This window comes from Panthera pardus, unplaced genomic scaffold, assembly GCF_024362965.1.
Source record: "Panthera pardus isolate Hobbes unplaced genomic scaffold, ASM2436296v1 HiC_scaffold_3, whole genome shotgun sequence".
NCBI classification, from domain to species: domain Eukaryota; kingdom Metazoa; phylum Chordata; class Mammalia; order Carnivora; family Felidae; genus Panthera; species Panthera pardus.
The window spans coordinates 12233606-12261232 of NW_026526876.1; the positions used below are offsets into that span (position 1 = coordinate 12233606).

Consider the following 27627-nt stretch of genomic DNA (forward strand, 5'->3'; position numbering starts at 1 on the left):
CCCCGCTGCTGGCCAAATGGAGCCCAGACTTCTTCTGGCACCGGAGGCCTCCGTGACCCAGGTCTGCACAACCACCTGGCCTCAAGGTGAGACCCAAGAGTCGCTGACACACTGCCTGGGTGACCTGAACCACCGGCCTGGCCAGTCCTAGGCCCCTGTGGTGTGTACATCACAGCCTGCAGGCCTCGGAGCCTTGACTCCAGCCAGGCCCTCTTCCCAGGGTGTCTGTCTACACCATCGAGGTCTACCGCGTCTGGGGGTCAGACCCAAGGGTGTCTACGAGGGTGTCCCCCTAACTCTCTCTCTGCAGCTCTTGTTGAAGAGGTGCCCGTAACCTCGAGAGCTGGCTGATCATGGATACTCACGGTGCCGCCCCCCGCCCCCCCATCGTGACCGGTCTGTTGGTAGATCCCAGAGAAGCCAGGTCCAGATCCTAACGTGCTGGGGTCACGCAGGCCTCACAAAGGCCACGACAGAAGAAGAAACTCACACTGGCCTCGGGAGCCCCCAGCCCAGCCTCAGATGCACAGCGGAGATGACAAGACCCTGCGGTCTCTTCCTGCCCTTGTCAGCCAGGCCAGGGCACCAGGTCTCAAGTTCACGCCCTCAAACACAGGCATCATCACCCCACATTCGCCCTGCCTTTTTCGGAGCAGACGACCTAGTTGAATCCCCAAGAGCGTGGCCTCCAACACCAGACCATCTGGGTTCAACTGCACTTACCCTGCTGTGTGACCTCAGGCAAGTTACTTAACCTCTCTGTATCTCTGTCTTCCTCTGCAATGTACCTTAATGTTAAGATCTGCTTCATATGGTTGTTGTGAGGTTTAGATGAGTTAATCGGTGTAAAGTGCTTAGGATGTTGTCTAGCACAGAGTAGATAGTCCATAAACGTTAAAAATGTGACCACAGATCACTAAGCCTTGGGGTGGGAGCCCCAGCCATGACCAGAGGGCAATGGGAACTCCCACCTCAGTGTTCTTTTCTCTAAAATGGGGCAGATGCCTGCAAGGACAGGGCCTAGGGATCTGAACGGATGGCCCACGGGTCCCAGGGAGGCCTCAGAGCTGGCTCACTCTGGAAGGATCACCCTTCTCCGACACTCAGCCGCAGCTCCCGCCCCGGTAATTACAGGAGCCTGAGGGCCTGGCTCTGCTGACCTGGCCCTGCGGGCACCGCCCCCAGCCGAAGGGGACCAGCCAGGGCGGTCCCTGAGCCAGGACCAGCTCTCAGGCACACTCACCTCTACCTGCCCCCTCCCCCAGGGACAAGCAGAGTGACCTCTGGGAGCAATTGGCTCTGCTCTGAGCCCCGGGCTGCCTGTCTGAGAGCCACAGGGTCCCCATACGCCCCACACCCACCCCAAATCCCAATCACGTTTGTTGAACCTACACCGACCCTCCCACCGCGACGCCACCCGACAAACCTGGGTCATTAATGTCAGAGGTGCTTGGCGCTCACCTCCACAGGGATCCCGTGAGGCCCCCAGCACCGGACCCCAGCCCCTCAGGGAGACCCCAGTCCTTTTCTAGAGGGCCCGGATTCCAAGCCTGTGCCCCTAAAGAACATTGCAGCTGGGCCTGAAACACCCCTCCCTCACCCAGGTCCTAGAGAGGAGCCCCCCACCCCCACCCGGGGCTCAGAGCCCTCCCTCCTCCCACCAAGTCTCCGTGCCCAGAGTGGGCGGGGACAGGCAGCCTGGCCTGTGTCCTGTGGTTCTAGTCTATCATTTGGGGCCAGTTTTCCTGGAACCAGACTCGGCCTTAGTAATTTGGGGGCTCTGCACAGCCGCTCCTTCCCTGGAGCAGCCCCCGCCCCACCCCTGTCCCTGGCTGTGCCCTGGCTCGGGGCCTCCCAAGACCACCAGGGCTACCCTTATCATGATCCGCAGACCCAGGATGAGGCCGGGGCGTGGGGGAGAGAAGCCCACAGATGCTCAGCTGTCCCCCTGCAAGGCCTCAGTGGCCAAGGCCTTGCTCCTGACCCTCAGATGGCAGACTGAGAGTCCGAGGGTGCCACCGGATAGAGGCCCCAGAGCCAGGCAGGACCTGGCCTCCAAGCCCCCAGACTGGCTTGTGTTCCCCCTTCGCCCACCAAACCACAGAAAACAGGCCGTAACCAGCCTCCTCTCAATGTCCACACCAACTGCCCTGGCGTGGATTTGAACCCTGCAACCTAGGAACGGTGAGTGACCCAGTAACACCACCCCCGGGGCACCGCACTTCACAGCCTACGAAGCTGAATCGTCCTCCTTGCTTCCCGGACCGTGTCTGGCAAATCCACGCGCGCCGGTGAAGGGACCATGAAGGCCTCACGGAGGTGCCCGTCTGCAGGGCGCAGACCCACAGGGAAGCCCTCCCCGCCTCCGCGCTCCGGCCGGCGCGTCACCCCTGCTCACGTCTTGCTCTAACGTCCGTGCTTCTGCCCTTCACCCGCCGCCCCCAGGCCAGCGGGACAGAGCCAGGCCCGGAGCAGGCCAGCATCCGCAGGACACTGCTGTCCAGTGTGACCCGGGCCCCACCCAGCGCTCCAAGTGCCCTCTGCCCTCACAGCAGACCCGGCAAAGTCACCTCAGAGCCCTCCTGAATGTGCGGAAGCCGTTCTGCCCGGCGTGGGGGGTGAGGAGACCCCTCCATCGGGGCTGAGGGCTGGGCACGCAGGGCCCATCCTGACCACTTTCCCAAGTCCCTCCCGGGGATGCGAGGCCCACGGCTCCCTGTGTGCCGTGGTCAGGACTCAGGCCCCCGCCTCAGCATCGGGGCCTGGTCCTTCTCAGGGTCGTCTGAGCCTACCAGCGCCCCTCCCGCCCGGAAGGATGGGCTGGGGTCAGGCAGGCCAGGGTCAACCCAACCCGGCCACCGGGTCGCTCCACAAGGCCAAGCCCGGGCCAGCCCCACGTGCACGCTGAGGTGCCAGTGGCCAGTGGGAAACAGCCCTGGGGAAGGCGGGTGCAGGCAGAGCTGGGGAGGGGACAGCAGACAAGAGTTCCCGGGACCAAGTGCCCCACACTAGCCTTGGGAGCAACATCATGACCACAAAATCACCTGTTGTGTGTCCGGGGCTCAGAGAGGGGCAGGACCTGCCTTAGGTGACAGAGAAGGTCTGGCACAGGCAGGAACAGGAAACTCAGCCTCGCCCAGGGCCCAGTTGGGAGCTGGGCCCCAGGAGCCTGAGGATCAAGCCAGGGTTCTCTGTCTCCCTGGCTCCCATCCCCCTTCTGACCTCAGGACTTCAGCACCCCGCCCCCCCCCACACACACACCCAGGCGGAAACAAAAGCCACTTCCTGTCTGGGGAAGGGATGGGACACCTCTCTGAGCAGCTCAGGCCAGGCTGTAACGTGCAGCCCTCCTGCCCCTCACAAAACGGGAAACTAAGGCACGAGCTGGCCGGTCATGCCCTTGGTCCTAGACCAAGGCACTTCCTCTGATGGGTCAACAGCACGCCAGAAGGTACCTGCAGAGACCGGCAGCCGGTGGTTTGTCATTAGGGCGCTGGCTCTCCAGGCCGGTCGGGCCTCTCACCTGGGCGCTGACCTGCCAGACAGCCACCTTGGAAGGCGGCCCTGGAGACGCCCCGCCCACCCGGCAGGACCTAAGTGGTGCTGACACTGCAGTGGCCAGGGCAGGGCCACCCAAGGGGACAAGGCCACTGGAGGGGGCGGGGCAGGGCTGCTGTTGGCCATCCGCATCCACCAAGGTAGCCACAGAGCTGGGAGCTTGACGTGGCCTCCACCCACCCAGGTGACCCTGTGACAGGCCCTGGGCGGACAGACTCAACCAGGCAGACACCAGAAGAGCCAAGAGCCCCAGGCCGGCAGCCCCCTCCTGCAGCCAGCTCAGGTATGCGGGGAACCCCCAGGCCTGCCGGGCCTGTGTTCCCACCCGGTCCCTGTGCTCTGCTCTCCCCGGCTTTGTGTTAGTGAGCAGTTGCCATGGATACTGGTCTCAGCTTCTTTGGCAGAAAAGGGCTCCCCCAGGGCAGGGCTCTGCCTCTCCTCACCAGGCTCTGCCCCGCCCAGTGCCACCAGCTGGATCAAAGGGAAAGAGCTCAGGAAGGCACAGGTGCCCCAGAGAAGCTGGGGAGGGGTCTCAGCTCCCAACAGCCATTCTCCGTTCTCTTCCTGCTGGGCCTGGCTCCAGCCTCCGTCCTGCTCCCATTTCACAGATGGAAGAGTGGGGGCCCGGGGGCCGGTGGAGCTCCGGCACCAGGAAGCAGATCGGAGGAGACGGTGCCCAAGCCCTCACCTTTCCCCTGAGCTGGCAGCCGTGACTGGGCTCCAGCCATGGGAGCAGGGGAAGCCGTAGCAGCCTCTGCTCAGAGGCCTCGTGCCCTGGCCAGCAACAGGGCCAGGCACCCCTGCCTGCACGGAGACAGCAGTGTCCTGGGGGGTCCTGGTCCCGCTCCTCTCGGGTGCGGGAGCTTGGGTGAGCACCTGTGCTCTCTGGCCTCCAGCATCCCCATCCACACGAGGAGATGTGTGCAGGGGTAGCCCTGGGCTCCTTCCCTTCCACCCCCCTGATAAGCGCCAGAGCTGGGCCTGGCCCTCCTCACCTGCTGCCTGTGCCCTCAGGGGGTTCTCAAGGGGAGGAGGGGAGGCCGTAATTGGCTGGGAATGCTACTTGTTCCCAGGATGGAGACCCGGCCTGGTGGAGGAGGGAGGGGTCCTCAAAGGGGCCTGGAAGGGACTGACCGAAACAAAGAAACACGGGAAGGACAAGGTGGCCGGGGGCACAGCTTGCACAGAGGCGAGAAAGGGAAGGAGGCTGGCATCTGTGCGGCTCTCCTAAGGGTGCGTGAAAACACCCATTCACTCAGGCAACCCGGGAGGCACCCAGGAGGCGGTGATAACCCAGAAGGCTCAGGTGACACCCCCCAGGTCACCCAGCTGGGGGGGCTGAAGAGCCTGAACCCAGGTCTGCACTGGCCACTGCAGCGGGACCCCAGACACCGTGGCTGTGGCTGCCTGAGCCGTGGCCGGTCCCGACTGACCCGCGCTGTAAACGGAGAACACACACCAGGCTGCAAAAGTTAGTATGAAAAAAAAAAAAGAGCAAAATATCCCATTAATAGCTTTTATGTTGATTACATGTGCAAATACATTAGAAATGTGAGGTTGAATAAAATATATTAATCGGTTTCACTTATTTCTTTGTACTTTTTCAACGTGGCTCCTAAAAGTATTTAACTTATATATGCGGCATCATATTCCTCTTGGACAGAGCTGGTTGATCTATACCATAAAGATAGAAACACACAGCACAGATTTCGAGAAAGAGAGTGGGAAATCCACTGCTGAGGGTCTCAGGAGTCAGGTGGGTCGAACATCAAAGGTGACTGAGCCGTAGAATGTCTGCCCCCTCACCCACCCCCTCCACCCACCCCCAGCCAGCAGCAGGTGGACTCTGGCCTGGGATGCCCATTCCCCTGCTCTCCCCTCCAAACACATCAGGCCATAGCAGTTGTCATAGAGACAGTAAATCTCCCTAAAAACTGGACCTGGGGCAGGGGCGTGGGGAAGCCTGCCATAACGAGAGGGAGAGGGAGCCAGGCTTATCCGGAGAGGAAATCTGTGTACGTTGTGTGTTGGGGGTGGGGCGGTGCCGGGACAGGGAGGGATGCATAGCCCAGGCGGGTGTTTGCACAGGGCTTTCCGGACCTTCCTCCCGACGGCCCCACACCCCTCTGAGCCACCGCTCCCCATCCCCCCCTTACGAATTCCCTCGAATTTCCTATCTTGTTCTCCCATTCTGACTCTGGGACCCAAGTAGGGTGGGAGGCAGATAAGTTCCAGACCTCCCTGATCCCACCCTCTCCCCTCAGTCCCTGGCAGGGTCAGTCTCCCTGAGGATACCAGGGAGGGGTGGGTCTGGGGCCGGGAGAAAACAAGTTGTGCAGTGTCACAATGCCAGAGACAGCACCAGTCACCGTCCAGTAAAGATGTGGGAGCCCTCCCAGGCCAAGGCTGGCGGGTAGACCTACCACCTGCCTTCTCGGCACTTCTCAGGCCGTCCTGGACAAGGGGTGCCCAGGGGCCTTGGTCTCCTCCTGTGCACAGAGTCCATTTTGCACCGACCACAGATCCCCGTGTTCACTGACCTCCCCCCACTTTATGGTGGCACGGAAGCTCCCAGGTCCCAGACAGCACAGCGTGGGGGGCCGGTGCAGCTGGGTGTTGCTGCGTCTTCCTGTTCACCAGACCACAGTAAGAGCCTCCTGTGGATGGCCCAGGTCAGAAACGGGCGCCACTGGTTCCCACTGCCGCCCCCCCCCCCCCCCGCCGCCCCCGCAGCAGAGGGAATAGAGAGCCAAGGGCTTTTGAAAGTGGGAGGGGGGGAGGGGGAACCCATCAGAGTTCCTTCCTTCTAGTTGACACAAAACCCTATTCGACAGAGGAAGACTGAGGCCAGCAGGAGGGAAAGGGACCCAGGTGACCCACGGTGGACAGTAGGGCCCACCTCTCTCCATAGCCCCACAAAGTTCTCTTTAGAGTCTGTCCAAAATTCCTTCCGCCACCTTCCCTCCCTCTCTCTCTCTCTCTCTCTCTCTCTCTGTCTCTCTCTCTCTTCAGTTGTTCCAGATTTTACTGAGCTGTGGCTAGGCAGGTTCTGGGCCAGCGTGCCATGTAGACAGCCACTGCTCTCCTCCTGCAGGGAGCCCCCCGTACCAGCCTGCCCACAGAGCTTTCATTTCAAGGTTACCCCGTTCTCACCTACAGGCAGCTCAGTCCGCGGAAGGCCCTACTCACAGACCCCCCCACCCCGGGGAACTGGGGGAGGGGGGGTGAGCAGCCGGAACCCAGTCCACCCCCGAGGGGCCCAGAGATTATCCGCCGCACAAACGGGAAACAGACTTAAACACGAGCTGGGACTGGCCCAAGGTCACACACCAAGCAAGTAAGGGGCAAATCTGGGACTAGAACCTGGCTGTTCCACAGACCCCCACCCCGTCCCCAAGGCTGGTTCCCAGAGACGCTCGCACGGGATGAGGCAGCCCCCTCTGCAGCCCCGGTGGCCTGCGCTCTACCCCCAGGCCCCCAGCGCCACAGAGCTGGGGGAGGCGGCTTCAGGCCTCCAGCCAGGGCCAGCTGCAAACCGCATCTCGGGTCCCCAGGCGCCGCGGACCCGCCCCGCCCCTCCCTCCGCTCCCCGCAGCCCCGAGCCTTTGTCAGCCACGCGCTCACACACGGATCCGCGCCGCCCGCGCGCACACACCCGGGCTCCCCTGGCGCACACCCGCAAGGGGCGCGCGCGCTCGCCGCCCGCACGCAGGGGAGTGGAGGCGCCGGAGGAAGGAAGGAACTGACCCGCTACGGCCCGACAGACCGCCTGGGCTGGGGGAAGGGGAAGCTGGGGCCGGGGCGGGAGGGGGCGCGGAGGCGAGGACGCGGAGGGACGCGGAGGAGACTCTCGGAGAAGAGGACAACGGATGGGACGTCAGGGCTGGCGAGGACGCGCGGGCTGCTCCGCGGCTGGGGGACCCCTCCAACCCCTGGCCCGGCGGGGCGGGGACGGGGGGCAGGTCCCCGCTTGGACCCGTGATTCACGGGCCGTCACTTGCCCGGCGTGCCTGAGCGGAGGGCCCTTAGACACCCCGCTTAAGGCTTGGATACAGGGGCCCTGGGACCAAAGGCTCCCCGGGGAACCTCCAGGCCGGGGGTTGGGGGGTGGGGGCTCCTGGCTCTCGGGCCGGGTGGGGCGCTCGCTCACCTGCTACGGTGTACCTGTCCAGGTAGTTGAGCACGTTGCCCAAGCTGAGGATGGCGGCAGCGGCCCCCCGTCCGCGGCCCAAGCTGGCCGGCTTGGGCTGCTGAGCTCCGGGGCCCTTGGCAGCGGCCGCGCAGCCGGGGGTGCCGGGGGTGCCGGGGGGCCCGGACGGCGCCCGCCTCACGCTGCCCGACAGCGTCTGCACCTCGTCGTCCGCGTCCGCGGCTCCCGCGGCGCCCACTCCCCGCGCCCCGCAGCAGCCGCCGCCTCCAGCCCCTCGCTGCGCCCCCCGGCGCCGGCGCCGCCGCTCCGCGTCCGCCTCCTCCTCCTCCGCGCCGCCCGCCGCCGCCGAGGCGCACTCCAGGCACATCATGCCGGCCGGGGCCGGGACCGGGGCGGCGGGGGGCGCGGGGGGCACGGGGCCCAGCCCGGGCCCACTCAGAGCGTGTGCGCGCCGCGGAGCCGCCGCTGCACCATCGCGGCCGGGCCCGTCGGCTCCTGCGCTCCGGCCCGCGTTCCGCGCTGCGCCGCCGCCGCCGCGGCTCTGACAGCTGCGCCCCGGTCCCGCCCACCCGGCGGCGGCCAATCGGCGCCCGGCTCGGCCGCGGCCCCGCCCCGCACGTGCTGCCCGGGGCGGCCGACGGGGGCGCAGTGGGCCGCGCGGGGGCGGGGGCGGGGGCCCGGGGCGCGCGGCGTCCCGGAGACGGGGCCCGGCCCGCGGCTGCTCGCCGCCCGGATTTAATCAGTCCGGGGAGAGCGCGGAGTGTGACCGGCGGGGGCTTGGCGCGGACCCCCGGCCTCGGCCAGGCGCACAGGGCTGTGTGGCCCACCTCCGCAGGGAAACCCAGATCCAGCTCCTGACGGCTCCCGGCCCCTATGCCTGTGCGCGCGCCGATACCCTACCCTCGCCCCCGCGGAGAAGCGGCCCCTGGCGGGGGAGCCGGGCTCCTGTGGGGCCCACCAGACGCAGGGCATGCCTAAGGGGCCTCCCCAAGCATCAGACTGCCAGCCGCGCCCTAGGGAGGGGGCGAAGCCCAGGATGGAAGACGGGAGGCTGGGTCGTGTGTGGCACCACCCTGGGCAGACCCCTAACTCTCTCTAGGTCCCAGTGTCTCTCCCGGGGCGGGGGTAGATCGGAGGACAGAATTCAGCCCGGAAGTCTATGAGCGGTCACTACCACCCTACCTGGGGAAGGGCGAGTCCTATCTCCGATGGATGTGGCAGGGTCGAGTGCCTTCTGTGTTCGCGGCCACAGTCACTGCCCTCGCCCATCTCAGAGGTGCCGTGGTTCCGTGCCCCAGCCCCAAACCTACCCTCTTCATCTGTCTGAGGCTTTGACTGTAACTCAAATCCTATAGAAAGTGCTGGGGACCGAATGTTAGCACTGGACATAGCCTGGGAAACCAGAATTACCCCCATGTTGCACAGACAGGGCCCAGAAAAGACCTCACCGTGGACCTGCAGATTTGGTGCTGACCCGGGGCTCTGATACCGGTCCCCCGGGGTTGGGAGCTCAGTTCCCCCAAGTGCAGGGGCAAGTGCATCCCATGAAAGCGTCGGCTACCGTGAGTCACGGCATAGCCAACGGGTGATGCCGCACGAGGCACCCCCTCCCTGCTGAGAGCAGAGTTAATCCCCAAGCTGGTGTTTCTTGGCGCCTTCGAGGTGTGTTTTAAATTCTGCAAGGTGACTAAAAATATGCTTCAGTGTGTTGGGTATGGATGACTGTCACGGGAGGGCCAGGAAACAGACTCCATTCTCAAAGTTCCTTGCTGCCTCTTTCCAGCTTCAAGCCGGATAAGGAAAGTTCTGCTGGCTGTCCTGGTGCTTAACAGGCCAGTGCAGACCCAGGAGCTCCATGGGGTTGGGGCCGGGCCCTGGCAGTGCCCCTCACCACTATGGGGTGGTGCCAGCTAGGGGACAGTGCCCAGCGGTGGTTCTGTGTCCGGCTGTGAAGGAGACACAACCACGGCTCAGAGCCCCACCCCAAGGTCCCCTTCCCACTCGACAAAATTCCTCCTCCTTTCAGCCATAGCCCTGCCCAGGGAGAGTTTTAGCTCCTGACCAGAAAGGGGGGCCCTCCCTTTGCAGCCCCCACTAGCCTAGAGCAGGGGAAGATGTCAGAGTTTGGAGACTTTCGAGTGGGGGGGGGGCTCTGAGCAGCTATTCGTACAGTGTGGGTTTTTCTGGGATGTTAACTCAAAGCCACTCTCTAGAGCAAGTCTCTGGGTAGCTATGGGGCACCGAGGGCAGGGCGACAGGAAGGACTATAGCGCTTTCTGGCTGTGTAGCCCTGGCAAGTCACAGTGGTGCCAAGAGCCTCCGGCAGGGCCACGAGACCGTCGGCCACAAGACTCACAGGGCCCTTATCTCCATCTCGCCAATGAAGAAACCGAGGCTCAGGGAAGAGAAGTAATGTGCTCAAGGTCGCACACCTGGTGGACACTGGGCCTTGCACCGAAGCCGGGTGCACCTGCCTCTGACGCAGCGTGCCCGCTGCTGCCCCACAGTGCTGCTCTTGGTTCCTCCAGGACTCGGTTCCTCGGCAGCACTTGGTGCCAGGCCGAACTCCTCCGTTCCTTTGTGAGGCCTAGACCACGAAACAGTGGGCCAGCAACCCAAAGGCAAGTGTATTTGGTTTCCTGACTGAGGGACTGGACTTTTCAGAGCCTTTAACCTCAGAGTGTACGCTGTGGGGCTCCCAGGCAGAAGTAGAGGCTGCGGTGTCCCCGTGTGTACTTGTCAGGTGTCCAGAGCTTTGCAGAGCTCAGTCAGACACAGCGGCTTCCCCAAGGCTGATACGCGGGAGCTCAGCCCCTCTGCCCATCCCCCAGGACTCGGGCCTCAGTTTCTTCCCTTCTCACTGGGCGTACTCGCCCTTAGCAGGCTCTCGGCCACCATCCACACGCCCTTGGCACCCCAATCTCCATCTGTAGACGCGGCCTCATCTGCAAGCTCAAGGTCCGTATGCACACCCACCCGCCCCATATATCCTGCAGCTCCTTAAACCCAGCACAGTCAAAACTGAACTCATCGTTCCCTTAAGTCTGCTCCATTCTGATGTCATTTCTCTCTTGGCAAATAGCACCATCGTCCTCACTGTCACTGAGCAGGACAGCGGGGGCCATCTGGGACTCCTTCTTCTCCCTCAACTCCTACATCTAGGGCCTGTCCACTTTCTTTTCTTTAAAACCCACGGACTCAGCTCGAACCTCTCCTGCCTCACCTTTTTAAAACTCGCCACACCTGCCCCAACATCCCCCTCCAGGCTTTTCTCCGTATTTCTTGCCAATGACTTTCTAAATCACCCATATGACCCCATCCGTACCTTGCACACAACCTTTCCATGGCTCCCCACTGCCCACAGGATAAAAATATCCAGGTTCCAAGACCCATCATGACCCTTCATGACCCTTCATGACCCATGCCAATCTCCAGCCTCAGATCCTACTGCCCGGCTCTCAAAATCGGAGTCCACCACACTGAAAACAGAGCTCCCTGAACTCATTCAGGGCTGTTGCACTTCCTGGAGCCCGGAGGGGTGACGGGGATGGGGGGAGCCTATCTATAGTCCTTGCGGTCCCCTCAACGCAATGCTGTTCAGGACCACGGAGAGCGTCACGTGGGAACCCCCACCTCCCCCTGCCCCTAGTCCGGCTCTGCCTCGGCGTCTACCCAGCTCACCCTTTCGACTCGCCCTCAGAACCTCGGCACAGACCATGACTTCCTCCAGAAAGCCCTCCTCGACCCACCTGAAAACTGTCGTCTCCTCCTCTGGGCTACCTGAGTAGCCTGTGTGTGCCTCCCTCTCACCAAAGCCGTTGTGCTCACTGTGTTTGTACATGAGTCCACCCCCCACCCTGCCCCACAACCAACTGTGAGCCTCGGGGGCCCATACCCTGATTCATCTCCACAGCCCAGTGCAGAGGCGCTCAGAGAATGTTTGTTGATTGAATGAGTAAATGACATTTAGCAGGTGCTCAGGAAGTGTGTGTTGATTTGCATCATGTATCTGTTGCTCTGAGTGACTCAGAAACCAGCCGCGTTCCTCTCCTGGCTCCTCTGGAAAAGGCATTTTTCTCCCTGACCGACTCCACCCTCCCTTAGTTTCCATGTCCCATTTGCCTCCACCCTTTGATTACCTTTCCCACAAGTCGGCACCCACCGTGGGGGAGACGGTGCCCCCTCTCTGCTCCTGCCATTGCCAACAGCGGACTTGTCAGAGCCCCTCCACCCCCCAGCCTGGGCTTGCCTTGCCAGTTTTGCTCAGAATGCTCTGTCCCTGCCTCTCTCTCCTGCTCAGAACAGATGGCTCTGAGTCCCCACTAACACAGAAGTTCCTGTTCTGTCATTTGAACATTTTTAACGCTTTCTAAATTATAGAAGATTCAGTCTCCTTTGATCATGGACTCAGACTATCAGAAACAAAGAATCCCTTGAAGGATACGGCGCCCAGCTTCTTCCCGGTCCTGCCAAGACGCTGATCTGAGAGAGCGCCAGTGGCCCGCCCAAGGGCGTCAGGATGGACGCCATCGTTGTTTGGTTTTCCTTCCATTGCTGTTCAGAGCCCATCCCCCTTCCCAGCAGCACCTGGTTTCCTGCTCTTAATGGAGCTAAAAAGCAAGGAATGACCGTGGGGTCCAACTGGACTCTCTCCCCCGGGGCTTTAAATCTCGAGTAGGGTGGCGAGAAAATAGGGAAAATTGTTTGGCGCTTTGGTGAAGGTCCCCAGTAAGACGGCCCAGGAGCCCTGGCTTCGGAATCTGCAATGTGCTCATCAATTCTGTGAGCCCCTGACGTGCTTCCAACAAATCCCTTTCTTGCCTAAGCCACTCAGTTTCTTCTGCACATCACCAGACAACCCTAACCGATATAGTCACACAGCTTCCTGTGTGCGGTAAAACTGGCACCAGTGGCCTCCTCCCGCCTGTCTCTAGAGGCCGCATTAAGCCAAAACCCTCACAGTCTGACTCAGACATGGCGGAAAGACGGACACTTTAGGGCATGAAACGGACAGAACGATGTCTGGCGATGCAGGGAGCAAGCCAGCGTCGGGGTGATCATCCCAAAGCCCGTGCCCGACCTTCTGAGCCTGAGGTCAGGGGGAAGAAGAAGCTCACCCCCGCCCACGCTCTCGAGTGCCCCACGCGGACCAGCGCACCTGTGTGCCAGGATCACACCGGGAGCTGGAAGGCAGCGGCTTGCTCGGGGGAGCGGTCGGCGGGCTGAGTGGGCGGCTCGGGCTTGAGGGCCTCGTCCTGCTGACCAGAAGCACATCCTCACCCGCATTCCCAACACCGAGACTCTCGGGAGTATCAGGGCCTGGGATTGCTCAGAAGTGACCTTTAGGCCAGACAGGTGTGATGGATTGACGTCTCCGGCCCCAGCGGCTGGGCTCTCGAGGACCCACACCTGTGACCCCGGGGCAGCGAGGCCTGAGCAGACGCCCGGCCGGGCTCTCACTCCTGGCTCCCGCCAGCCCAGGCCCCGCCCCGCCCACCCCACCCCCCCACCCTTCGGATGATAACACCCTGCAAACTCCGGGCTGGGCATTCTGTCCTGAGTCCTAGTGAGCACCACCCTGCCCAGCCCAGCAACCCAAACACCAGAATGCACTGAGTCAGAAGGAACTACTCTGGATTCAGGGTTCGAGCCCCAGCGCCTCCTGGTCCCCCCAGTTTCTCCGGCCTCCCCCGTTCCCCCAAAGCACACACACACACACACACACACACACACGCGTGCCTCCAAGACGTATCAGATACCTTTATCCCGCTCTCTCCAGGGGAATTCTCCTGCTTTGCTCCTCCGGCCCCTCCCCGCACCTCCGCAGGGTCTCCTGGGGGACTTAACGCTTCCTCTGCCCACAGGTGGCCTCACTCGGCCTGGTGCTTCTCTGTCATGGGCTGTGAGGTCCAAGGGTGGGTTTGGAGTCAGAGTTACTGCCCACAATCAAGATGGGCACCAATGATACCAACACCTGTTTCTGGAACTTGCAGGGACGAGGTCTCTGACCTCTGACCTTTCCCCCCAGCCGCTGGACTCTGGGCTCGTGGCTGTTCTGACTCATAGGAAGCCCTTGTCCGTGTTCTGGGAACGGAGCCTCACAGGGGGCCTTCTCAGGGCTGCAGGGAGGAAGGTTCAGACCCGAGAGCAGGGCATCTGTGGGCCCAGGCCCAGCCAGTGAGAATCACACAAGTATGGGCTGGAGAAGCCACGTTCGACGCCCCTCTTAAACACAGCAGGGCCCCAAGCGGGGCCATGGCATCCTGGCTCCCACACAGACCAGGAGCCTCCTTCTCAGGAGAAAACAAGGGGATCCTGTGACCTACAACAGGAAATACATGTTTGGTCTTCATCCTGTTTCCCCGCTCAGAGCTCCTAAAACCTCTGGAATTTCCTAAATGCCAGAGAGCCCTCAAGATGCCTTTTGTTTGTTAATGAGGTGGCATCTGGACCCCACCCAAGGGGGGGGGGGCCGTGGCCAGGAGCAGGCCGCACGTGACCAGAGGCTGGCCCCTCCAGTCCCACCCCCTGACCTCTGGGGACCCACGAGGGGCGGGAGGTCCGGTCCGTCGCCGGTGGCCAATGACTCGATGAGCCGTGCGGTTCGGCGAAGCCTCCGGGAAAACCCCAGAGGACGGGGCTCAGGGAACTTTTACAAGAAGCTGGTGAGGCAGGGAGTGCGGCGTTTCCCCGGGTTCTGGAGGCCGCCCCAGCGCACGGCAGGACCCGAGGAGGGGGCCGAGGGGACCTCTGACCCATAGCCGGTCAGTCAGAAGTACAGCCGACAGCCCGGCCTTGCACTTGGCCCCTCCGGGGGGGCGGGGTGGGGGGGTGGGCAGTCTTGTAGGACCGAACCCTTAGCCCGTGGACTCTGACACTCTTTCCGGGTACATGGGGTCAGAAAGGAGTGGAGGGGCAGGAGAACGGCTGGTGTCTGGAATGGCTCGGGGTGTGGGAAGCCCGGCATTTGCTGTGATGGGGTACAGGTCCCTTGCCAAGTAGGCTTTTTAAAACTAATTTCAGGGACAGCCTGTTTTATGAGCTTCAGGTGCCAGATGGTGGGTGGAGGGGCTGGCCAGCTTGGTGGTGGGCACTCCTGACAAAGGGCTGAAGAGGGGGACAGGTGTGGCTAAGCTGGAGAGCCCAGCTCCTGGGGCTTGTCCATCCAACAGGAGGACAGGGAGGACAGCACAGGAACGCAGGGAGGGAGGGAGGTGAGTGTGAGTCTGATGGGAGGCGGGCCCGGCAGGACCAGGGGAGGGGGAGAGGAGCTCATGCTGGTGGGGCAGAGAGAACATGTCCCCCCCACTGCTGCCCACCTGGAAGCTGGCGGCCTCCCGCAGGGTCCCCCGCGCCCAGCTGCTCTGAACCCAGGGTGAGTGCAAGTCCTACAGAGCCAGCCTTCCCTGCGGGCTGTGCTGGGGTCAGAGCATGAGCCGTGGGGGTGGGGGGCCAGGGTGCAGACACCCCCACTGTGGCTGCAGGGCAGTGGAGTCTGTGCGCGACCCCAGCCCTCCTCCTCGGGGAGGCTTGAAGCCACATCGGCACCAGAGTGCAAAGCCCGGCCTTTTGTTCAGAGGGTGACTCAGGCCAAGGGGGTCTTGTGCCCTCCTGACCTGCAGAGTGGGGGGCCTGGGTCAGAGTGAGACGTCCGGGGTGGGGATGCCTAGGGACCCTTGCCCTGCAGCCCTGCACCCCCGGCCAGGGCTTCCTCTCCACCCCCTCCCAGCAGAGACACCTTGAGGCTGTAAAAAACACGCTCGTAAAAGGCCTGAAATCCACTTTTACTCGGGGCCCACAGGCAGCCAACCGGGCTGAGGACCCGGGGCTGGGCGGGCGCAGGCCCAGGCCTCCCGCCGAAGGCGCTGACAGCTCAATTCCCGCCACAGGCCCTGCCAGCTCTCTGGCTGGGAGGGAAGAAATGACAGGTGCAGCTCGGCTGGGGGCCCTGAGCCACAGCCAGAGGGGGACAGGGCCCTGATGCTGCGGTGGCCAGCGGGAGGGGTGCAGGGAGGCGGGCAGGAGGGCGGGGGCCTCAGGGGTCCTCTGTGGCGGCGCCCGCGCCAGAAAGCAGGGCTCGCCTCTCCGTGTCCTCGCCGTCCGGGGTCCCTGCGGGAGGAAGGACGCTCAGCCAGCCCTCACGGAGGCCCAGGCCCAGCTTCCGCTGGCAAAATGAACTCCAGATGCGACCCTTCCCCCAAACTTCAGTGCCACCACCAGGGTCCTGGCCCCACTGCTTCCCCCGGTGATGGCAGGGCCTCCCGTGACCTCTCTGCCGACCCTCCAGTCTGTTCTCTTCTGCACGGTAAGTAAGACACCTGGGGGTCCATCTGTGGCAACCACACAGTGGCTCTGTCTCAGAGCTAAGGCCACGGGCCCTACAAGGCCCTCAATTGCCGGCTCTGGCCTCCTTTCTGCCACCTTTGTCCCCACCCCTGTCCCCTGCGTTCCTGCCCCAGCCACACCGGCCTCCTTGCCAGGCCTCAAGCACATCAGCTACATTCCCACCTCGGGACCTTTGCACTGGCCGATCCATCCTCCAGATAGCTGCAGGGCTCGCTGCCCCACCCCCAACCCTTTGCTTCAGTGTCAGTGTCACCTGTGCAGTGGGGACCCCGACGACAAGTTTCAACTTGCCCCCACGTGTCTCTCTCTCCCCCACTCGCCTACTTGGAGCTTCCCTGCGGCACTGGCCACCCCGACAGTCTCTCTCTTGCGCTTCCTGTCTGGCTGCACCTTCTAGAGCCTCAGCTGCACGAGGGCTTGGACTCCGTGTTTCCCCCCTACGTCTGGCACATAGCAGGGGCGTAATGAACGAATGAGCAAATTAAAAAACAAACAAATCAGCCGGCTCAGGGGGCGGCCAGCGCGGCTTGCCCCCGGGAGCCCAGCCCCGTTCCTGGCGTAGGTGATAGGTGTGCAGGACAGGGTACCTGTGCCAGGCGCCCGGGCCCGGGCCTGGTCCCACTCCAGGCGCAGCGCCGTCAGCAGGAAGCAGCCCCCGCCCAGGGCAATGACAAATGCACAGCACAGGAAACTCTGCTGGAGGCTGAGGAAGGCCTGCAGGTAGGAGTCTGGGCGCCCGGCCCTCAGGGTGCTGGACACCTGCAGAGAGAGGCCGGCCTGCAGCTAGGAGTCTGGGCGCCCAGCCCTCAGGGTGCTGGACACCCGCAGAGAGACGCCGGCCTGCAGGTAGGAGTCTGGGCGCCCGGCCCTCAGGGTGCTGGACACCCGCAGAGAGACGCCGGCCTGCAGGTAGGAGTCTGGGCGCCCGGCCCTCGGGGTGCTGGACACCCGCAGAGAGAGGCCGGCCTGCAGGTAGGAGTCTGGGCGCCCGGCCCTCGGGGTGCTGGACACCCGCAGAGAGACGCCGGCCTGCAGGTAGGAGTCTGGGCGCCCGGCCCTCGGGGTGCTGGACACCCGCAGAGAGACGCCGGCCTGCAGGTAGGAGTCTGGGCGCCCGGCCCTCGGGGTGCTGGACACCCGCAGAGAGAGGCCGGCCTGCAGCTAGGAGTCTGGGCGCCCGGCCCTCGGGGTGCTGGACACCCGCAGAGAGAGGCCGGCCTGCAGGTAGGAGTCTGGGCGCCCGGCCCTCGGGGTGCTGGACACCCGCAGAGAGAGGCCGGCCTGCAGCTAGGAGTCTGGGCGCCCGGCCCTCGGGGTGCTGGACACCTGCAGAGAGACGCCGGCCTGCCGGCCTTGGTGGTCCCCCCCCCCCCCCACGCCCACCGAGGAGCCACCCCTCCCCTCCCCCACACCCACCGAGAAGCCACTCCTCACCAGTCCAGCAAGGTAAGGGCTGCTGGCGTCCCCCAGGATGTGGCCCACTGCGATCTGCAAAGCCTCTGCTGTCCCCCGGCACCTGGGCACCACCACGGACTGCAAAACACAGGACACCGGGGCAGCCCCCAAGCAAGGGCAGAGTGTGGGTGCCTCTGGTCCCCACCTGCCAGGGGCCTGCCTGGAGGGCAGCGGGGCTGGCCGAGCGAGTGGGAAGGAAGGGGGTCAGCAAAGCCCCAGCACTAGGACGTCAGGCCCCTCCGAGGGATGGGGGCGCCGAGGCCCCTGATGAGGCCTGCTCTCGAGGGTTTGCTCTTGGACGGGGCAGGGACCAGGCCTGGCTCTGACTCGTGGTGACGGGGCCGGGGCGTCCCAGCTCAGGGCCCCGGAGGCGGGCCGGCCTGGCCGGGAGAGGACGCACGGCCGGGTGTCTGTGCGTGTGGGTGCTGGGCTCAGTGGCACCGAGGGCTCAGCCCCTCTCTCGGGAAGTTCGAGCCCCACTGGGTGGACACACAGTGGCAGACAGCGTGGCTGGAGAGACCCCCGCGACCCCATGGAGGGAGGTGGGGGATTAAGAGCGTGAATTCCGAAGTCAGGAATGTCTGGGTTCCAATCCCACTCGCTGGCTGTGTGCCTTCAGGCAAGTCACTGTGCCTTTCTGTGCCTCAGTCTCCCCATCGCCACACGGGGATGATAACTAGCTGCTGGAGGGATGTGCTCGTGGCCATTCTTCCTCTGGTACCTGGAGGCTTCGTGGGGACGTCAGACCGAAATAGTGCCCTTTGGCCCCAGGAGGCAGAGGGTTTCCAGACACTTGAAGGTGGTGTGGCCTCTGCCTGCCAGGCCCTCCCCGCTCAGGTCCAGCTGGAGCATCTCCACCGGTCCCTCGGGACTGAGCTCCCAGAGGTCAGAGGCCTGCCCTGAGCTCCCACAGCCCCCGAGCGCCCCCCTAACTGAACACACAGCCCCCACGCTGGAAGGTTCCCCCTTCGTCCCCCCCAACACACACCCCTACATCATCTGGACGGCAAAGCCCCTGTCGGAGTTCTCTGGAGGTTCCTGGATTACAGCAGGATGCCAGGCCCAGAGCAGACTACGAAAGTCTGCCAAGCAAACGAGTCCAGTAGAACCATCTGGAAGACCAGTCCCAGGACAAACCCAGCCAGAAGCCAGGGTTGCAGCAGGGGAGGGGAGGGGAGGAGCAGGAGGAGGGGTCCAAGCAGAGGCCAGGCGGTCACACAGTCCTAAGGGGGAGCTCCCCACCCCAGAGCCCCATCCCCAGCACCTAGCGGAGGATAACAATTAGCATTTATTGAGTGCCTCGTGCATGCATTTTATGCACCTCATGTATACACTTTACAGATCCACTCAACCACCCCACGAGCGAGGTATGATCGTCATCCACGGGTCCCAGATGAGGAAACTCTCCGCAGGAAGGGAAGTAACCTGTCCGCGGTCACCCAGCCAGGAAACAGCAGGACAGGCATTTGAGCCTCCGGAATCTGACCTTTGACCACTTGGCTGTTAGGAGCAGGGAGGAGCCTGTCCAGCAGTGTCTGCTATGGGACACTTGGAAACACGGAAGGGCGAGGAGGGCAAGCTCACGCAGCCCCGCACGTGGGCAAACTGGCAGAGAGAGCAGGGAAGGGCGTCCCAGGCAGGGAACAGAGTGAGCAGAGGTGTGAGGCAGGGGCCCAGCGCCTGGAGCCCCAGGACGGGCAGGCAGGGCCAGGCAGCAGGAGTGGGTGACAACTGGCTGCCCCCGGTCACTGACAGACACTCTGTCCAGGTGGCGAGAGAGGCTGAACCTCTAACCCTGACTGGGACCTGCCGACGGGCCAGAGCAGGAGCTGACCGTGGCTTTGCACCTTCAGGCAGTGCTTCCCCCTTGCCTGTAATTATGTGATTACCCACGGGTGGCTCTGGGGGGACAAGCAGGTGACTCCTAGAGGGTGGGCCCCGCATGTCTGGAAAAGTCCTTGCCGGCTGCTTGGACCCTCAGAGTAAGGTCCAGACAGCTGGTCCTTCCCACACCCCCCAGGAGCTGCTGGGCCCAGACCAAGACAGGTCGGTCCCCTGCCCGTTCTGGGTCCTGCTGCCTCCATGGGGGGGGGGGGGGGGCAAAGCTGGCCCTGCCCACAGCGGGAGAGCCCAGCAGGTAATTTTAGACGTTACAGGCTTTGGCTTCCTAAAACAGCTCCCTCTATTCTGAGACAAAGCGCCTCTGTTTCTGGCTTTCCCTTCTCAGAAGAGCTGTTCCCTTTCCAGCCTGGGACATAACCAGCATCGGCCGAGGGCCCACAGAAAGTCCGAGCGGCAACCATCAGGTGCAAACTCCCTGGCAGCCTGCCTCCTGCATCCCCCCTCGGCCCTCACCCCAGACTCGCTGGGGAGGGTGAGACAGACGGGTGGGCAGAGCAGGGAAGCATTGAGACAAGGGCCCAGGAGAACAGGAGGGAGATAACCCTCGAGGGGGTGGGAGAAATCTGCTGAGGAGGTGGGGGGTGCGCCTGGCGGCTGGATTCCAGAACCGCGGAGGAAGAGGCAGTGAGTTCCACTTCTGCTCAACTCCCTGCTGCCAGGGGCAGGTACCCCTGTGGGGCCCACACGGACAGGAGGCTGGGGAGGGAGCCAGAGGTGCCATCAGCAGGGGGAGCTCAGCCTGGGGACGGGGGCGGACACAGGCTGGGCAGACCAGATCCAGGGGAGCAGGACCCTCCGGGCAGGGCGGGGGTGCTGGAGGCGTGCCTGGGGCCAGGGGGTGAGCTTCTTGTCCAGGGGCTTGGGATCAAGGGACCGACTGTGCCAGTCAGAGTCCCGCAGGGGTTCACAGCCTGGGGAGCCGGGCGCGTTAGACCAGTGTTCTCCCAGGGCGCTCTGAGGAGCCTATGGGCACCACGGGGGACGTCCGTTAGAAAGGCACAGCCTGGACCCCAGCATGGACCCACTGAACCAGACTCTGAGGACAAAACGTCCCCCACACCTGGTTCTCACGCTCACTGAGGTCTGAGAGCCCCTGGACCACACAGCTGCTGAGGTGTCTTCCCCGGCCTCTGGGTTGTCGTGTAGGTAAGAGGGTCAGAGAGAGCACCGTCCCTCAGCGGGACTGACGTGGGGCCGGGGAGCCCACACTGACCCCCAGGAACAGGCAGGTGCGGGACGCCAGCAGGGATACGGGCCTCCTCGGTCCCGGTCCCTCCTTGGGCCTCAGGAGCCAGCACCTGCCAGCAGATGGGACCTCCGTGCTCTCCCTGCCCAGAGCTCACCCCGCTGGGCCTGGACCCGTCTCCACCACCCTGCCCTGCCTGCCCCTGGGGGTGCTCCTGTCTCACCTGTGGAAAAGCATCACCAGCTTCCAGCTACCTTCCAGCTCCCTCCCTCCCTCCCTTCCTTCCTGCCTCCCTCCCTGCCTTCTCCCCTGCCGTTCCCCCTGCCTCCATCCCTCCCTCCCCTCCTCCCTGCCCTCCAGCCCCTGTCACCGCCCATGCCCACGCCTTACTACACGCACCCTGTCACTCACAGCCTGCTCCCCACCTGCATGTGGCCCAAGACCACTCCCTCCAGGAGCCCCTACTTTCCCTGTCAGGGACCGGCCTCCAAAGTCTGCAAAGTTGGCCCAGCTTTGGCCACTGACTGTCTGACGTCAATCCTTCACTAAGGGTTTCAGGAAGGTGGGAAGCAGGGAAGGGGGCCAGGAAAGTCTCCTGGGGTGCAGAGACTTGCTACGCTTTGGGGCCTTGGGGCCGGAGGTCTCCAAGCCAGGGGAGGAACAGAGGGAGCCCCAGGTCACACCTAGCACAGCCCCCAGGGCAGCCCCAGCCTGCTCCCAGCAGAGCCCCAGCTGGGTCAGACCACGGCTGGCTGGCCCTGTCGCCCCTCCCCTGCCCCCAACACACACACACACACACACAGTGCCACAAAGAGCCTGGCTCGGCCAGGTTAATCATTCCTGCAAACACAGACACTGGGGTGCCCCGGGCACGGCCCTCACACATCTGCGGCTGCCATGTGGAAAGGGACAGTGCCCTGGGGGGCGGGTTTCAGCTCCACCTGAATGCCCAGATGTCAGGGTGGGGGGTAGTCAGGCTCCCGGTGCCTGAAAGTGGGCCACCCCCCGAAGAAGACGTTTACGAAGGCTTGGCTGCCGCTGCCCCGCTCTGCCTGCCAGACCGGACAAGGAGACTGAGGCCCAGGGCCGTTCATCCTCTCTGTGGCCGAGTCTGGGCTGGAGAGAAGGGCAGAAACGACCACCAGCCCTGCAGCTGATCCGCCCCGGGAGTCAAAGGGCAGCGTGGGCTACACCCGCCGAGCCTGGGCCGTGGTGGGGGTGCAGACCATCTAGGCCGTGTGTGAGCAGGCCTCGTGGGCTCGTTAAATGATCGTGCCTCCCCACAGCCCCCTCGAAGTCGCATGGAGGGCACAGGACTCGAGAAGGTGGAGAGGGCTCTGTGGAGCCCCGGCCAGCATCCTGCCAGAGCTTCCCTCGGTCGCCTCGTTCGCCCTCATAGTAACCACGAGTATTTCAGTTTTTCACCCCACTGTGCACACGGGGAAACTGAGGCTCGGAGACACGGAATGACTTGCCCATGACACACACAGCTAGTAAGCGGCAGGAGTGGGGCTGAAAGCTAGGCGTCTCCTCCGTCCAGGACCAGGCCCGGCAGCTGGTCACCACAGGACAGCTGTCAGCCTGTCGCCAGGCTCCTGGGCTCCCCTGTGCACGGTGTTGGACTATGCCAGGCCTTCAGGGGGCAGGAGGGCTCGTAGGGGTCCCCAGGTCTGGGTCCCACAAGGGCACAGCTCACCAGTGTTCCAAGTGCTCTCCTGATGGCTCCCGGAGGGAGGCAGGGAGGCTGGGCAGAGAGCGTGAGGCTCAGGGACGGCCACGCTGGACTCTGGACGTAGTGGAGTCACGTGGTCGGGCCTCACTTTAGCCTGAGCCGGCCCCTGGCCTCGCAGACCGTGACACGGGAGCCGAGGCAGCCTGGACCCACCTGGCTTGTGGCTGTAACCCTGAAGTCCCACATCCCCGTCCACACACCCAGAGCCTGCTTGTGGACAAGTACAGTCAAGAAAGAGGGAGGGGAGGCGTCAAAAAAGCCTAGGCCCCTGTCCTGGCTCGGTGCCTCTGCATGCTGGGCGACTTTGGCCCGGGTACCTGCCTTCTCTGAGCCTCCGTTGGCTCATCTGCAAAATGCAGCCAATGGTCAAAGGATATGTTTGAGAGTGTCAGGAAGGCCCCGTCCAAGGAAACTATCCAATGACTTCAGTCCCCCGCCCCATGGTCTCTGAAGCCCCTCCCAGCTTCCAGGCCAGCGGACAGCAGAGACCCAGCCCCACACCTACCAGCAGGATGTCGGCAACCACCGCCCAGTTGCAGGACAGAAGCAGCTCCCCGAGGGCCAGGAGCACCTGTGGATAAGGACCCTGGTCACCGACCCTCCCTGCCGGGTCTCTTCCCGCCTGCAGAGAGAGACCGAGGCCGCACAGAGAAGGGCGCCATCAGATCTGCTGGGGGAGGCGAGGCCTGAGCTGCGTCTTTGGTTCCAGCAGCCTCCAGGGTGGGCAGACATTCCCGTCTGGGCGGGCTGGCGGCCATGACCCAGAGGAGAGCGCCAGGCCCCGGGCCTGGGAACAGCCTGCTCCCTGATGGACGGCCCCCAGGCCCAGCTGCTGAGGTCCCCCGTGGGGCCCCAGGAAGAGGCAGCCAGGACTTCTGGGCCACTTGAAAGCTGGGAAAACAGACTGGAGAGGAGAGAGGCCCAGGGACTGAATAGTTTGCTCACCCCTCCTGTGTTCCCCTAAGGCCTGCATACGCTGAAAAGGTACACACAGTGGGCCAGCCCACCTGCCTGGCCCGGGCACTCCATCTACAGTCCCTCCCAGGCTACCTCCTTCCCAGGCCCCTTGAGCAGCACAGGGGAGGCCAGCAAGGCCGAGCCGGGGGCAGGGCCAAGGTTTCCCAGGGGTCACCGGCTGGCCCAGGGCAAAGCCGGCCTGGAGCGAGACTCCTGGGCCCTGGCCAGCGGCCCACCCCCTTCCCCGATACCTGTGGGGCTGGTTTAACTCTGTGTGCCCCCCTCCCTGCCCCACTGTCTGCCGGGGACCAGGGGCCACTGTGGGCCTGCCCCACCCAGCAACCTGAGTCCCTGCCTCTGCAGAGGATTGGGACAATCCTCATACCCCTCGCTCAGTAAGAGTTTAATGAAGCGGCAAGAAGGGGAAAAAAGGCATTTCTCAGAGCTTCCAGGAGCTTATGCTGGAGTGGAATTAGTCATTCCTGGAGTCACGGGGCTGTGCTGGGGCGGCCCAGGCTCTGGTCCCCAAAGGCCCGTGACACTCAGGGCAGAGGAAGTGAAGGAGCCCGGTCACCTGCCACGTACCGGGCGCGTCCGCTCTCGCGACATCCACCCACGCCCTCAGCCACTTCGTGTGGCCCGTCCCCAGGCCCGCCTCACACATCAAGCCTCCTTCAGGTGAACCCTTCACCCCTGCGCTGGCCCTGTGCAGGTCGAGGCTGGCAGAGGAAGTCGGAGGAAAGGCCAGGATGGGGAGGGCCTGGGGGGAGGTGGCGCTGAGAGCAGGGGGGAGGCAGGATCTGCGGAGGAGCCCCCCAGGGAGGCAAGAAGCTGGGCTGCACCCACCGCCTGGCCTGGCCTCCACCCCGGCCTGGGGAGCTGTGCCGGCAGATCAACCCCCCTCCCCCCCCCCCCCCCACCGGCCTGGGGCTGGGCCTGGTGGGAATCAGGAAGTCCCCGGGGGCGGGTCCGGGCTGCAGACCCACATTCCAGCCTGACAGTCTTGCCAACCCAGGCCTGTGAGGCCACATGAAAGCCCAGGGCGCTCTCACGCCCTCCCCTCTGCTTCTCGGTCTGGGCCTCCACCTGGGCGGCGGCGGTGCCCTCCTCACATCCTGCGCCACGGCCGGCCATGTCTCTCCCCCGCTCCCCCACAGCCACATGACACACGGAAATACATTCTCCGTCCTCCGGCTGCGGCAGGGTGGATCCCGACCCCAAAATAGAGCCCGCAGAGGGAGGCTGCAGCCACAGGCCGCCCGGGGATGCCAGGTTTCCTGAAACACACCTGGAAATCCTCGAGGGGCGAAGGCCGGGCCGGGAGAGGCTGGCTTCTTCCTCACCCTGTAATTACCGGCCTCCCCAGGCTCCAGGAGGGCCGGCCCGCCCTGCCCCGCCCTGTCCTGCCCGGCCACCCCGGAGGTCACCGCCCTCTGGGCCTGGGTCTCCCTGGTACCCGCGTGGTGAGGACCCAGGCGCCTCCGGCACCCCCGGCCTGTGCTTCTGTGTCCCCAGCAGGCTGAGTGCAAACTCAGAGCTCAGAGGCTCCCGTGACTACATCAGACCCCGGCTCCACAGGTCAACAACCAGCCCGAAAGGGCCCTGGTTTGAGGCCAAGCCAGAAGGAGGAGGCGCCGGCCATTCAGAGCCCTGCTCCGTGGGCGCCCCAGCCCTGCAGCCCCAGGCACCACCCAGACACCCTCCTGTGCCTCTCAGCAGGCCGAGTCCCCCAGCTCGAGCTGGTTCTCTCCTCCGGCCCCTGTCACCCAGCGTGGCCGAGCCGGCAGGACAGGCCCCAGCACAGACCGGCCGCCAGCAGCTCCCTCTCCTCTGGGAAAGCCTGCTGTACCCTGTCACTCGAGCAGGACACGGGGCCGTGGGGCTCCTGCATCCTCGACGCCCCTCAGCCCTGCTCAGTCCTCCCGTCCTCTCCTCCTCAGCAGTTTCCCAGGCCCCACCATCCCTCCCAACGCCAGCCCTGGAGGGGACTTCCAAAAGGGAAATCGGACCCTGCCCTCGTACCCTTTGCGCCTGTGCTGGCTTCCCTGCACGCTGACTTAGTTCCCCGGGCGAGAGGGCCTGGGAACGCTGCCCGGAGCCTGAGAAACCAGGAGCCCCTCGGCCTCTGGCCGCTTCCATTTCAGACTCAGGAGGATTTCCCCCTCGAGCTGGGGCAGCGGTGGTGAATATCCCCAGCCTTAGTCACCCCCGGTCAGAGATGCAAGGCGCACGCTGTGACACGTGCACACGCACTCACATACACAGACCCACACACGTGCACGCTTACATAGACGCTCGTAACCTGGGACGCACACACACTCACCACAAGTACACGCATGTGCGGCGAGCAGGGATGACTCTGGAGGCGACACCACGTGCGGTAAAAGCACCCGCCAAACAGTGGCAAACGCGCTGGGACAGGCGTGCCGGGGTGAACGAGCACGCACACCTGTGTCCTTGCGGCCTCCCAACACAGACAGCAAGTTGTGCACACACACGTGCACGTGCACACACAGGTGGGCTTGGGGAAGGAGACGGTGAGCAGCCCCGTCGCGGTGCCCGCGGCAGGGAGGGCCGGTTACTGGGCTCTGACACGCAAAGACTGGATTCTGGGCCTCGCCAGAAAGGGAAGGGAGGAACCCCCGCGGGCTCAGAGGACTGGGGCAGGGCCCAGACGCCATGCTGCCCTTTCTCGGATCAACTCCGTCCGTGCCCAGTGAGCCTGAGCCAGTCGGGACGGGCCCCGGGCACAGACGGGCCTCCAGCAAGCTGCCACGCCGCTGGCACACGTCGGCCCTGGGCCTGCCAACCGGTAATTGCAGGGACTGGCTTCGGGCACGAGGGCACCACTCGGCTCCCCAGGGCTCGCGGCAGCCCAGCGGGCAGGCGAGGCCTCGGAGCTCCGACATCCTCCGGGACGATTCGGCAGACCGTGGCCTCCCCGGGTGGGTGCTGCTTCCCACCCAGCAGAGGACGCCTGCTGGGTCCAGGGACGCGTGGCCCTGAGGGGAAGGGCAGGTGGGCCTCCCCCGGCGGCGCTGGTTACTCCAGCAAAAGGTGCGGGGGGAAAAGGGGAGAGCCCCCAGAACCGGGGTGTCTGCCCAGCACATCTGGCCCCCGCAGGGGCCAGAGAGCAGGTGGCATGGCCACCCCAGAATCCTTAGCTGCCCCTGACCACAGCTATGGTGGGCACACGTCCTTGTGGGCCCCCGCCATGGGCGGTGGTGGGGCAGACACGTCTAACCCTGGTCCTTGCTCAGGAATCTTCAAGGCTGAGGAGGGTGGCGTCCACTCCCGGATGTGAAGGCCTTGGTGACAGGAAAGCTGGCTCTCATGGGGCCAGATGATCTAGTTTGGGCTGCAAGTGGCCTTAAACATCATCTGAGGCAACTTCTGTGTAAAGACAGAGAGGGTCAGACTGTGTCACAGACTTTCCTTCCTCCCAAAAGTAAAAAGTAATAATTCAGAAAAAAGTTGTTCTTCCTCAAAGAAAAGAACAAAACCTAAGGAGATCAATGTTCCATACCGACAGCCAAGGGAAGATACACTCTGGAGTAGAGTATAGAACTTCTCACCCCCCCCCCCCCACAAGCCCCCGTAGCTAGAGGGAAGTCAGCTGAGGAGGGGTCCCTTGTTCCCGCTCCTGAGAACCGAGGGGAAGATGCTGGGAGAATCGGGGGAAAGTGGAGAAAAGCAAACAATGACCCAGTTCTGATTCCGCTCGAGGCCAATAAGTAGAAGGAGGGCCACGCACATGAGGGAGACTTTCCGCACGCCCAGAGGACAGCCAGCCCAGGGGGGCTCACAAAGTCTCCTCGCCGCCTGACAGAGCCCTGCAAGCCTCTCAGGTGACAGAACACCCCAAGCACAGACTTCAGACTGTAGCCCCTTTGAGGGGAGAATGTCCCCAGGGAAGGCTGGAGAGCGAGGGCAGAGCCACCACGCGGGGTCAGGGCAAGTTCAGCATCGGTGCAGAGCCGCCCAGGCCCAGGCCCAGGCCCGGCACAGAAGGAACGAGAGGGAACGAGACGGATCATCGAGAGACCGGCTAGCGCCTTCCCAGCCCACACGCTTGAAGGCATGAGCTGCTGGATGAAAGGGGCCCACGCAGCAAGCAACAGCGGCGAAGGGCTGAGGTCCTCAGCCCGCGATGCCCCCGCGTCCGAGTGCAGCCAACAAGCACTCGGTGAGCTGGGGGTGGCTCCCTGCCCCGTCGGGCCTTCAGATGAAACCACAGACCCGGCCAACACCCTCCGCGGCCTGTGGAGGACCCAGCTGGGCCAGACCGGACACGTGCGTTGTCTTGAACTGCTACGTTCGGGGATGATTTGCTTCACGACA

General features: G+C 63.8%; 2 protein-coding genes across 11 annotated transcripts in view; both read right to left on the minus strand.

Moving 5' to 3' along the window:
• Positions 1-8245, minus strand: part of SPNS2 (SPNS lysolipid transporter 2, sphingosine-1-phosphate) — a 29541-nt gene extending 21296 nt beyond the window's left edge. For 2 of the 4 annotated variants that reach the window (XR_008418871.1, XM_053893298.1), the window contains exon 1: positions 7709-8245. Coding sequence is in view for 1 of the 4 variants with exons in the window: in XM_053893298.1 (XP_053749273.1) it covers positions 7709-8078 (370 nt within the window). In the remaining 3 variants the exon portion in view is untranslated. The remainder of the gene's footprint in view (positions 1-7708) is intronic. The other 2 variants (XR_008418870.1, XR_008418869.1) reach the window with 1 other exon arrangement.
• Positions 8246-15473: 7228 nt separating this feature from the next.
• SPNS3 (SPNS lysolipid transporter 3, sphingosine-1-phosphate (putative)) overlaps positions 15474-27627 on the minus strand; it is a 35633-nt gene continuing 23479 nt past the window's right edge. For 5 of the 7 annotated variants that reach the window (XM_019413801.2, XM_019413796.2, XM_019413795.2 and 2 more), the window contains 4 exons: positions 22835-22900; positions 17489-17587; positions 16642-16813; positions 15474-15817 (listed from right to left, as the gene is read on the minus strand). In XM_019413801.2, coding sequence (XP_019269346.2) covers positions 15493-15817; positions 16642-16813; positions 17489-17587; positions 22835-22900 — 662 coding nt within the window. In that variant the 3' untranslated portion in view covers positions 15474-15492. The remainder of the gene's footprint in view (positions 15818-16641; positions 16814-17488; positions 17588-22834; positions 22901-27627) is intronic. The other 2 variants (XM_019413798.2, XM_019413799.2) reach the window with 2 other exon arrangements.